This window comes from Rhincodon typus, chromosome 2 (genome assembly GCF_021869965.1).
Source record: "Rhincodon typus isolate 14 chromosome 2, sRhiTyp1.1, whole genome shotgun sequence".
In the NCBI taxonomy this organism is placed as follows: domain Eukaryota; kingdom Metazoa; phylum Chordata; class Chondrichthyes; order Orectolobiformes; family Rhincodontidae; genus Rhincodon; species Rhincodon typus.
Window position 1 is genome coordinate 63,082,425 of NC_063333.1, and position 12,828 is coordinate 63,095,252.

The following is a 12,828-nucleotide window of genomic DNA, read 5'->3' on the forward strand; positions in this document are numbered from 1 at the left end:
GTGGGTCAGTCTGAGTGATAGGAGGGTCAGTGTGAGTGATGGGAGGGTCAGTGTGAGTGATGGGGGTTCAGTTTGAGTAATGGGGAGGGAGCTGTGAGTGATGGGGGGGTTAGTGTGAGTGAGTCAGTGTGAGTGATGGGGGGGCCAGTGTGGGTTTTGAGGATCTGTCTGAGTGAGGAGTGGGGTGTCAGTGAGAGTGAGGGGGTCAGTGTGATGGGGGGGGTCAGTGAGTGAGGGCGGCCGTCAGTATAAGCGAGTGTGAGTAAGGGGGTGTCAGTGTGAGTGATTGATTGGGAAAAATGGATGGGAGGATGAAGCCAGAGGGGCATCATTATCTGTAATGTTTTGGGGCATGCGTTCCTTAACACATCAAAAGAAGAGAAAATGTTATTACTTACCTGCCACATATGAGGGCTTGGATCATATCGTTTCAATGTAGCATGTCGTGATAGGGGGTCAGCTATTTTGTCCTGTGTCGCATCTTCTGGTTTGATTTTGGGCCCCAACTTACAGTCCCAATTGACATCCTCATAACTCCTGTGCATTGAGGAGAAATACATATAACAGTCTGCATTAAAATCTGATAGAAATGAACAGATATAAACCATCAGTGAGAAACCAATAACTGTTAACAAATGTCAGAAATCACACGACAACAGGTTATAGTCCAACAGACTTATTTGAAAACACAAGCTTTCGGAGCTTTGCTCCTTCTTCAGGTATTAGTGAGGGAGGTGGTATCATACAGAATTTATAAGTAAAAGATCAAAGGGTCACACCACTCATGAGGATGTATTAAACAAACATAAGATGCTGTTATAACAAGGTGTAGAGCTAGATGAACACAGCAGGCCAAGCAGCATCAGAGGAGCAGGAAGGCTGACGTTTCGGCCCTGAAAGAACTAAAGGCTTTATTAGTGTAAAGAAGAGGTGACATCTTAGGTCAGACAATGTATGTTAGGTGTGAGGCCTTGTTTAGAATCCGTTTGTGTTTTGGTTTGGAGTCAGATTGATTTTATTTCTAAAGTAGGAATTTATAAAACACCACATTGACTGACTGTCCGTAAATTGTGTGCTTTTTAAACAAAATAGAATGTATCTATAAACACAAATTCACTCCACAGATTCACGTGTGTGTGTGTGTGCATGTGTGTGTGAGTGTGTGAGTGCGCACGCGTGTGTGTTAGGGAGAAAGAAAGCGCGTGCGCGCACGCACGTGTGTGTGCATTGAATAAGGTGGGGATAGAGAAAGAGTGAGTGAGTATATGTGTATGTGTGTGAGAGAGAGTGAGGTGGGAGACAGAGAGAGTAAGTGTGTGTGAGGGGGAGAGAGACAAAGTGAGTGCGTGTGTGTGTGTTTGAGAGTGGGGGGGAGAGAGAAAGTGTGTGTGTATGTGCTGGAGAGACAGTGTGTGTATGAGGGAGGATCTGTGTGAGAGTGTGTGCGTGTTTGTGTGTGTGTGTGCGCGCGAGACAGTGTATAGTGGGTAGGGTCACGTGTAGTGCAACATGAACCCAAGATCCCGGTTGAGGCCATCCTCATGGGTACCACAAGAAAATCGATCGTCAACTTATCTGACCACATGCTTCAAACGGATGAGATCAAAGTTCTCCGCCAAGGACTCAATTTCTGCCCCACCACCAAAATGGGCCCCACTGGTCTCACATCCAACACAGAGGAATTAATCAGACGAATGTGACTCTGGAAATTCTTCCAAGATGTCAGACGCGAGCCCAAAGAGAAAACCAATGAACTAGATCGGTCCACAGAGAGATCCAATGGGGAGTGGACAAAGAAAGGGTCGAATTGGACCCCTCCGGACAGCCATTGCCCTGGGCTTGACAGGTCTGCTCAAGGCATCAGGGAATACATGAATGTCAGATTCATCAGCCGCAATCACAAGGTAGCGCAAAACGCCGCCCAGGCACAACGCAACACCATCCAGGCTCTCAAGACCAATCACAACATTGTCATCAAACCAGCAGACAAAGGAGGAGCCATCGTCATACAGAATAGAATGGACTACTGCAAGAAAGCGTACCGACAACTGAACAACCAGGAACACTACAGACAGTTACCTGCTGATCCGACCAAAGAACACACCTGTCAACTCAACAGACTGATCAAGACTTTTGATCCAGTCCGTCAGAGTACCCTACGCACTCTCATCCTGCGTACTTCTCGTATAAGGGACTTCTACTGCCTTCTGAAGATACACAAAGCCAACACACCTGGACGTCCCAAAGTATCAGGCAATGGGACCCTGTGTGAGAATCTCTCTGGCTATGTCGAGGCCATCTTGAAACCCACTGTACAGGGAACCCCCAGCTTCTGTCGCAGCACTACAGATTTCTTACAGAAACTCAGCACCCATGGGCCAGTCTAACCAGGAATGTTCCTCCTCACAATGGATGTTTCGGCACTCTACACCAGCATCACCCACGATGAAGGCGTCGCTGCAAGAGCCTCAGTACTCAATAACCACCAACTGCCAATTTCCAGACTCATCCTACAACTCTTCCACTTCATCCTTGACCACAACGTCTTCACCTTCGACAACCGGTTTTTCAATCAGACACATGGAACAGCCATGGGGATGAGATTTGCTGCTCAATATGGCAACAGTTTCATGCACAGGTTTGAACACGACTTCTTTGCTGCACAGAATCTCCGACCAATGCTATACATCAGATTCATTGATGACATTTTCTTCCTTTGGACTCATGACAAGGAATCACTGAAACAACTACGTAGTTATATCAACAAGTTTCATCCCACTATCAGGCTTACCATTGACTACTCTTTAGAATCAGTCTCATTCTCAGACACACGCATCTCCATATGGGACAGACACCTCAGTACCTCACTCTACCGCAAGCCTATGGATAACCTCACGATGCTGCATTTCTCTAACTTCCACCCTAAACATAGTAAAACAGCCATCACCTACGGTCAAGCCCTATGCACACACAGGATCTGTCCGAATGAGGAAGAACGAGATGGACACCTGAAGGTTTTGAAGGACGCCCTCATAGGAACAGGATACGATGTTCAACTCATCGATTGCCAGTTCCAACATACCACAGCGAAAAACCATAATGACGTGCTTCGAAGACAGACACGGGATACGTCTGATAGAGTACCCTTGTTGCCCAGTACTTCCCGGGAGCGGAAAACTACACCATGTTCTTCGCAACCTATCGATGAAGATGAGCATCTCACCAAGATCTTCCCCACACCTTCACTTCTTGCCTTCAAACAACCGCCAAACCTTAAACAGACCATTGTTTGCAGCAAACTACCAGCCTTCAGGACAACATCAACCACAACACTATACAACCCTGTCATGGCAACCTCTGCAAGACATGTCAGATCTTCGACATGTCAGATCTTCAACATCGACACTACCATCACACATGGGAACACCACCCACCACGTGCATGGCAGATACTCATGTGACTGGGCCAACGCTGTCTATCTCACACTGCAAGGATGCCCTGGGGCATGGTGAATTGGCAAAACCATGCAGACGCTATGACAATGTATGAATAGACACCGAGCAACAATCGTCAGACAGGGATGTTCCCTCCCAGTGGGGGAACACTTCAGCCTCGGATCTTTGGGTAAACATCCTCCAAGGCAGACTTTGGGATACACAACAACGCACAGTCGCTGAGCAGAGGCTGATAGCCTAGTTCTGTACCCATGAGGACGGCCTCAACGGGGGTCTTGGGTTTGTGACGCATTACATGTGACCCCACCACACTATATACTCTCACACACACACACTCACTCACACAAACATACACACACACATACACACTCTCACCCCCTCACAAATATGCACACACTCAATCTCTCTCCCCCTCAAACACACAGACACACTCACTCTCTCTCTCTCTCCCCCCTCACTCCCACACACACATTCACTCACTCCCTCTCTATTGTCCCCTCACTCACACACACACACTCATTCTCTCTCTCCTACACACATACACAGATATATGCACTCTCTCTCTATCCCACACATATACCCACACACACACTCACACCCACACACACACATATCCATGCGGTGAATTTGTATTTGCAGATACATTCTGTTTTGTTCAAAAAGCACAAATTTATAGGCAGTCAGTCAGTGTGGCGTTTTATAAATTCCTACTTTAGAAATAGAACCAGTCTGACTCCAAACCAAAACACAAACAGATTCTAAACAAGGCCTCACACCTAACATGCATTGTCTGACCTAAAATGTCACCTCTTCTTTACATTGATAAAACCTTAAAACCTTTAGTTCTCTCAGGACAGTGACTTGAAAGGAATTCAGTGATTTACACATACATATTAATCAATTAAAACTTTCTAACTGATTAAAGATTTAACAGCATCTTAGGTTTGTTTAGTACATCCTCATCAGTGGTGTGACCCTTTGATCTTTTACTTATAAATTCAGTGTCTGATACTACCTCTCTCACTAACACCTGAAGAAGGAGCGAGGCTCTGAAAGCTTGTGTTTTAAATTAACCCATTGGCCTATAACCTGCTGTTGTGTAATTTCTGACCTTGTCCACTCCAGTCCAACACCAGCACCTCCACATCATGTTAATAAATGCTTCACTGAGTTCAATATAGAAGGTGATTAGGAACTAGTTAGGTGTTTGGAAACAGAAAGTGCATTTTTTTTTATGCTTTACCTCTTTCTAAAATGGGATATGGGCATTGCTGGCAAGGCTAATATTTGTTCTGCATGTCTAATTACTCTTGAAACTGAATAATTCACTTCAATGGATTGACCAGAGAGGGCAGTTAAGACTGCTGTGGGTCTATTAGCCAGATTTGGTATTGACAGCAGACTTCCTTCCTTTAATGGCATTAGATGGGTTTTTACAAGAATTGGTGATAGTTTAATAGTTGCCACTGCTGAGTCTCATTCTCTATTCCAGATTTAATAATTGAATTCAAATTCCCACCATCTACCAAAGTCGGAACTGACCCCATGGCCAATGGCAGTAGCCTGGGCCTATGGATTATGATCGCTGCCATATGAAAGAATACATTTAGCTGCAGAACGTTTTAATTGGTTGAAATAACTCAAAATGTTATATGCACAATCTTAATAAACAATAAGAAGTTGCTTGGATACAAAGCAAGTGAAACTGAGGAAACGCACAAAGTAAAACTAGCACAGAGTAAACGAGTATGGATTATCTAACCGGTTTTACAACCATCACTGTTTTTTATTTACACCAGACATTCCATTCGTCAAGTAAAGAACCAATGAATTTTTAATATTTTCAGCTTTCTCAGGAACTCTCATAAATCATAGGTTGGTTATTGCACACAAGGAGACCTTTCAGATTAATCAGCACAGCATGCCTGTACTGGTTCTCTGTCAGAGCAATTTACTTCAAGTCAATGATTCTTCAGATAATTATCCAATTCACTTTAGAAACTCGCAATTAAATTAGTGCCCACTGCATTCTCAAGCAATGCATTCCAGATTCTAAACAATTTCATTGTTTAAGGAAGTTTTGTTCTCATATCGCTGTTGCTCATTTTGTCAGTCATCTTTAATCAGTATCTTCCATTTTCAATTCTTCGATTAATATGAACAGTTACTTTGAGGCATGGATACAGGTTTAACATAACATTTCCTGTTTTCTTCAGCTGTGAAAATAAAATGGGGTCTACCCAACTCTGTGCTCTACAGTTTGACGTTGAATACTGGGGAAAGCAGTTGAGATATAAAGGTTTGGTGAAGCCTGCAATGTTATGAAAAAGGAAAAGTGCAGACAATAAATGTCCTGATAGTGACAGAGAGAGGCTGTATACAGGGACAAATAGGTTTATTGGCAGCAAGAAGGGCAATAAACTGCAGCCATACATAATGGCCCTTTGGCATTGTCCAACAACATTTGGGGGTATGTTTTATGGCAATGAGAAACTTGGATCAGGGTCCTCTCCCAGAGTGTGCATTGGCTCTCACTTAACAAATGTCTTGATCTTAAAATTTTTACCCTTGTTTCCAAATCCCGCCATGGCCTTGCCTCTCCTTATCTCTTCCAACCTAACAACCCTCTAAGACATTTGTGCTGCTGTACTTCTGTCCACTTATACATTCCCAGTACTAATCGTTCCAAAATTGGTGGCCATGCCTTCAGTTCTCTAGGTTCTAGCTCTGGAATTCTCTTGCTGTGCCTCCTCTACTCTATTTCACTTTCCTCCTTAAGTTAATTTTTATAACTAACCTCTTTGACCAGCTTTTGGTCCCCAGATCCTGAAACACCTTTGTCACTAAGTTCCTGTTTTGTTTTTCAATGTTCCTGCGAAGCATTGTGGGATATTTTTTCATTTAAAAGTGTTGTATAAATATAAATTGTTGTTGAAGAGAGAAACAGAAAATGGGAAGAAAATATTGTAACCTCTTACACTACAACATTACTTTGTTTTTATTGCCCTGATTCAAGCTTCTCAACCATCCCAACACACCTACCCACAACCTGCATGTTCTCTGCACTGTCTACTCACTCGCTCAGGACATCTCACCTCCTTGCCCCACTAGCACCAGCACTAACAGCTGTGCCAACCACTATCGTCTCTCTCAATTCCTCCCTTTCTCTCATTCCAGGAGAAAACAGCCTCCATAGAGCAGAAAAATCTAAAACAGGTGGTAAACTGTCCAACATTCGGATCCTCACTCCCTCTCTGAAGAGGATTTTGACCATGACAAACTCAAGTGGTCAACTGACTGTGTCCAAGTCTCAGGACTGATATCGCAGACTTGACTAACTGTACAAAAACAATATAAAGGACAACCCTGAAGGCTCTGCATCTGAAAGCGCACAGCATTCAAAATAGTGCAATGAACTGATTGTGCAAATCTGATTAGTTAGCCATCACGGTGACATGGCTGCAGGAACATTGAGGAGTATAGGACATTCAGGAAGCTAGGAAAGAAGTAGAGGGATGATATGTTAATTAGTGAATAGAGAGGATGGTCTAAGTTTAAGCAACCAGGAAAAATGGAAGCAGTTAGGATAAAGATGAGAAATAATAAAGGCAAATTATTTGTGGTAGTGGTCTACAGGCCTCCTTGCAGCTGCCATGAGGTCGAATGGAGTATCAAAGAATAAATAATGGGTGCTTGTCACAAAGATACGGGAAAAATCATGAGGTTTTTTAATCTACATTTAGGCTGTCAATAACTGGTGAACAAAGGTAGCCTAGATGAGGAATTAGTAGAATGTTTTCAGGATAGTTGCTTCAAATAAAACATTCTGGAGGCAATCAGAGAGTAGTCTACGCAAGGCCTGGTATTGTGCAATGTGATAAGATTAATTAAAGACGTTATTGTGAAGGTGCCCCTAAGTAGCAGCGATCAGTATATGACTGCATTTTACATTCAGCCTGTGTGAGTCTTAGGCTAGAATTTTAAACAGCTATACGGGAAATCATGAGGGCATGAAAGCAGAGCTAGCTAAAATGAACTGGCAAATTAGGTTAAAGGATAGGTCACAGAGATACAGTGACAGACTATTAAGGGGATATCTCAGAATATACTGAATAAATAGATTTAACCAAGAAAGAGCAAATCCATGGGGAAGACCCATGACCCATAGCTAACTAAAACAGTTAAAGATATTGCTAAACTTAAAGAAAAAGCACGTCAATGGGCAAAGATGGACAGCATGTCATAGACGGAATAAGAAAACAGGAAAGAATGACTGAATGACCAATATGAAGAAAAAAATTAGAGGATGAGTGAAAGTGAGCTAGAAAAATTAAACCAGATAGTAAGAGATTTTATGAAATACTTTTAAAAAGACAAGAATTTACTAAGTGAACAATGGTCCTATATCAAGTGCGTTTGGTTGATTAACGAGGGAAAATAAGGAGATAGCAAATGAACTAAACAAGTATTTTGTATCTACGATAGTAGGAACTGCAGATGCTGGAGAATCCGAGACAACAAGCCTCTCTGCTCCTATGATGCTGCTTGGCCTGCTGTGTTCATCCAGCCCTGCACCTTGTTGTCTCTATTTTGTATCTACCTTCATTTCAGTGATTTAAACAACATTTTAAAAATATTTGTATATGGGTAAATGGAAAGAAGAGAAGAACACAGGAAAATTACTACCATCAGGGAAATGGTGCTGCACAAATGGTTGGAGTAACAAGTTGACAAGTCCCAGGGTCTTGCTGGACTTCATTCTAGGGTTTTAAAAGGAGTGGCTAATGAGATATTTGGTCCAATAACTTTACTTTTACAAACTTCCCTAGACTCAAGAAAGACTTCATTAGATTTTAAAATAGTGAATTTAACTCCTTTATTCCAAAAGCAGGAAATTACAGGCTAGCTGGCTTGACATTTGTCACAGGGAAATGTCGAAAGTTATTATTAAGATATTATAGGAGGGCTCTTAGGAAAATAAATCAAGGTAATCAGGCAGAATCAACATGACTTTGAGAAAGGGAAATACATTTGCCCAATTTATTGGAATTCTTTGAAGAAATAGCCTGTGCAGTGAATAAAGCGGACCACTGGATGCATGGTACTTAAATTTCCAGAAGACGTTTGATCAAATGCATCATCAAAGTTATCGTAGAAAATAAAAGTTTGTGCCATGAGGTAATATACTGACATGGACGGATGTCTGGCCAGCTAATAGGAAACAATGAGTCAACCTAAATGGGTCACTTTCTCTTTGGCAAGGTATAAAAAGTAATGTGCCAGAGGGATCCATGCCAGAAGCTTCCAAACCCCGAATCACTTCCATCTCGAAGGACAAGGGCAGCAGACACATGAAAATACCACCACCTGCAAGTTTCCCTCCAAGCCACTCACCATTCCGATGGAAATATATTGCCGTTCCTTCAGTGTCGCTGGATCTAAATCCTGGAATTCTCTCCCTAATGGCATTGTGAGTGTACCTACAGCATGTGAACTGCAGTGTTCAAGAAGTCATTCTCAAGGGCAACCAGAGACAGGCACTAAATGCTGTGTCAAAATACTTTCGATAACAATATAAAGGTATCTTGGGAAGCCTTATTATGTTAAAGGTACGATTATCGTTGTCGTGTCTTATCCAAAACAACTGCCTCTCCAGCAATGCAACACTTGCTTCAGTAGTATTTTGAAGTGGCAGCTCAGACCAGGAATTCATTGATAGGTTTCAAGGAATGTACCAGAGCTCCAAATTGTAAAATGGTTTTGCTCTGGCAGAAATGGTAGAATAACAGAAGAAAGTCAATTGACCTATAATATCACGTATCTCTCTGTACTTGTATATTGAATCTTTATACTGAAAAAATACATGTATTATCTGAGCTAATGGCTGACATGTATCCAGGATCTGATAGCCTGCATCTTAAAAGAAGTCTTGTTATAAAGGAAATGGCTGTAGCTGTAGAGCTAGTGGATGCATTGGTTATTATGATCCAGAATTCCCTAGATTCTGAAAAGGTTCCAACGGATTGAAAATTCACAAATATTCCATGTCTATTCAAGAAAGGAGAATGAACAAAAGCAAGGAACCATAAGCCAATTAGCCTAACACATGTCATTGGGAAAAATGTTAGAACCATTATTAATGAAGTAATAGCAAGACATTTAGAAAATCTTAATACAGTCAGGCAGAGTCAACATGGTTCTGTGAAAAGGTAATCATATTTGACAAGTCTTTGGAGTTACTTAAGGAAGAAAGAAGGTTGATTAAAAGGAAACCTATATGTGTAGGGTACTTGGATTTCCAAAATTTATTTGACATCTCATCAACTTACCAATATGCAAATTAGGCGCAGGAATGGGAATGGACCATTTAGCCTCTCAAGTATGCTCCGTCATTCTGATCTGATTACTCCTTACTCTCACCTACCCATTTTCATATTAAAAATCTATTTGCCTCTGCCTTAAAAACATTCAAGGACTATGCTTTCACCACCTTTTGGTGAAGGCAGTTCCCAAAGCTCACAACCCTCTGTGAGAAAAGAAAGCTCCTCATTTCTGACTTATTTTTAAACAGTGACTTCTAGTTCTAGATTCGCCTACGAAAGGAAACAACCTTTTCACATGAACCCTGTCAAAGCATTCAGCCTCTTATTTGAATCAATCAAGTCATCACCCACTCTTCAAACTCCAGTGCATACAAACCTAGCCTGTCCAACCTTTACTTGCAAAACAACCCATCCATTCCAGGCATTGGTCTGGTAAACTTTCTCTGAGTTGCCTCCAAAGCATTTACATGCTTCATTTAATTGGGAGACCATACCAGATATAGTTTCACCAATCCCCTATATAACTGAAACGTAACATCTCTAATTTTGCATTCTCTTCCCCTCACACTCAATGATAACATTCTATTAGCTTTCATAATTACTTGCTATACATGCATACCAACCTTCTGCTGTAGAACATCCAGCTCCCTATGCATCTCAGAACTTTTCAATTTGTTTTGCCCAAATGAGCAATTTCACATTTTTCCACGTTACACTTGATTTGTCCAGACCTGAAACATCAGCCTTCCTGCTTCTCTGATGCTGCTTGGCCTGCTGTGTTCATCCAGCTCTACACCTTGTTATCTCACTTGATTTGTCAGATCTTTGCCCATTCAGTTAATCTTTCAATATCCCTTTGCAGTCTCCTTATTTCTTACTTTTCCATCTATCTTTGTGTTATCAGCAAATTCAGGTAATAATCATGGCCCCTTCATCCAAGACATTTACATAAATTATAAATTATTGAGGGTTTTTTAAATTAATTCATGGGATGTGGGCATCACTGGCTAGCCCAGCATTTAGTTTCCTCCTTAGGTGCCCTTGAGAAAGCAGTGGTGATCTGCCTTCTTGAATTGCTGCAGCTTATGTGCTGTAGGTACACCTCAAAATGTTGTTAGGTAGGGAATTCTAGGATTTTGGTTCAGCAACTCTGAACGCACAGTATTATGAATAATTTACCTTCAATTACATATGAAATATGTAGAACAGTCATACTGGACTGAAAAAGTTACCTGTTTCTCTCTCCACTGAGTCTCTCTGGCATTCTCTGTTTTGGAATCATTTACCACTTTCATTGGTGTATGAAGTGGGTAAATTAGAACATTTTTAAAATTAAAAGCTTGACAACGAAACTGCCTAGCAGTGTTTATAAAATAAACGAAATCAACACAAATTGAAGAGCCTTCCTTCAATAGTGCAATCAGCAGAACCTCACAGTATTAACCTGGGACTTTGTCAACTTTGTACTTTAATCTTAATCCAACATACAGGCTTGTGGAAAATATAAAGCTAAAGTGTTTTTGGCTGCATTGTAATATTAAAACACTCCCATCATTTACACTGATTTGAACACTTCTCTATTACATTGGTATTATTTATGTAAAGGTACAGAAACGCTAACACCATCTTTTTATGTTAGTTAGCCTATGAAGACTGTAAAGATTAGTGTAAAAAAACAAGAGATATACTGTGAAATGATCATATCAGTAATCTGAATTAATACAATTAGTGCTGGAAAACTGCAGAGGAACTAAAATCAGTTTTTTAACTATGTTTTTAAAACTAAATCTGGTGTAATACTGCATTATATTCCTGAATAAAAGCCTAAATGTAAATTAAACAGTCGGGCAATCTTATAAAATGAATAGTCAAATTTGGCAGAGACATTAGGCAGCATTTATTGTCATAGATTGTTAGTTCCTCACCTCTGGGTGCTGGTTGAGTACATATATTTTCTTGCTGTTGCATCTCTTGCACTTTCAGATGCTGCATCATTTGAAGTCTGTGATATAATACAGATACTGCACATTTTACAATACAAAAGACAGGGATTAAAAACTCTATAATTAATCATAGATTGATGTTCAAACAAAATGGTTAAAGTTTGCATGAAAGTATCTGTCACTGTGTTTACTGGTCATACCTGACCCGGAGAATCCACATTGAAGTTAAAATTATGAGTTTTGAGAGAACCGGGAACTGAGTGTGGTGCTGGTGTCACTCGAACTGGACTTGTCCAACCTTAAAAAAATATATTTTGCCTTAATCAGTAATTCTCCACTTAATGTGTCACAATGGCATTCAGTTCAGTTCACTGATAATGAAAGCTATTGAAAGCATTTTGCTGATTAAATTTGTAAAAATGGTGATTCGCAACCATTAATCAGTATATTAACTTTCCTGTTAAGGAAGCATGGAATTAAAAAGGATCATCAAGCCATTAACTAAACTCTCTGTCAGGTCAAATGCAATGTACTATGTTCTGTAATCTAACTGATCAACTGAACCACCTGATTAAAAGTTTGTTATAACCTATTTCAGATCCTGAAACTAAATTCCACAATATTCACAAATCCACTATTTACTGCTACTGCAAGTAACAATATTCTGTTCCTATTTTCTCACCTCATCCCCTCCCTGCCCTTAGCAAAATTCTTACTAAAGTCTTTTCAACTGAATCATTACTGGATGAGTAAAATAAAAACACCAACTCCTAGAAACACTTAGCAGTACAACAACATCTGCAGAGACAGAACTAACATTACATGCCAATGATTTTTCATCAGAACCTCAACAGAAAGAAATAAACAGCTTTTAAGCCAATACAAAGGTAAAGAAAAGGAGTCAAGAAACTAAAAATAAAATGTGATTGGGTAAAGGGCAGGAGTGATTAATTGACAAAAGTGAAATCTTTTTATTCATTGATAGTAGGAACTGCAGATGCTGGAGAATCTGAGATAACAAGGTGTAGAGCTGGATGAACACAGCAGGCCAAGCAGCATCAGAGGAGCAGGAAAGCTGACGTTTCGGGCCTAGACCCTTCTTCAGAA

General features: G+C 40.7%; 1 protein-coding gene across 1 annotated transcript in view; it reads right to left on the reverse strand.

Annotated features, from left to right (window-relative positions):
- The window catches only part of spata48 (spermatogenesis associated 48), a 36,033-nt gene that overhangs the window by 9,485 nt on the left and 13,720 nt on the right, over positions 1–12,828 (reverse strand). Inside the window, exons 2-4 of the mRNA XM_048610217.1 lie at positions 11,922–12,019; positions 11,704–11,780; positions 399–537 (exon numbers count right to left, since the gene is read on the reverse strand). Coding sequence (XP_048466174.1) covers positions 399–537; positions 11,704–11,780; positions 11,922–12,019 — 314 coding nt within the window. The remainder of the gene's footprint in view (positions 1–398; positions 538–11,703; positions 11,781–11,921; positions 12,020–12,828) is intronic.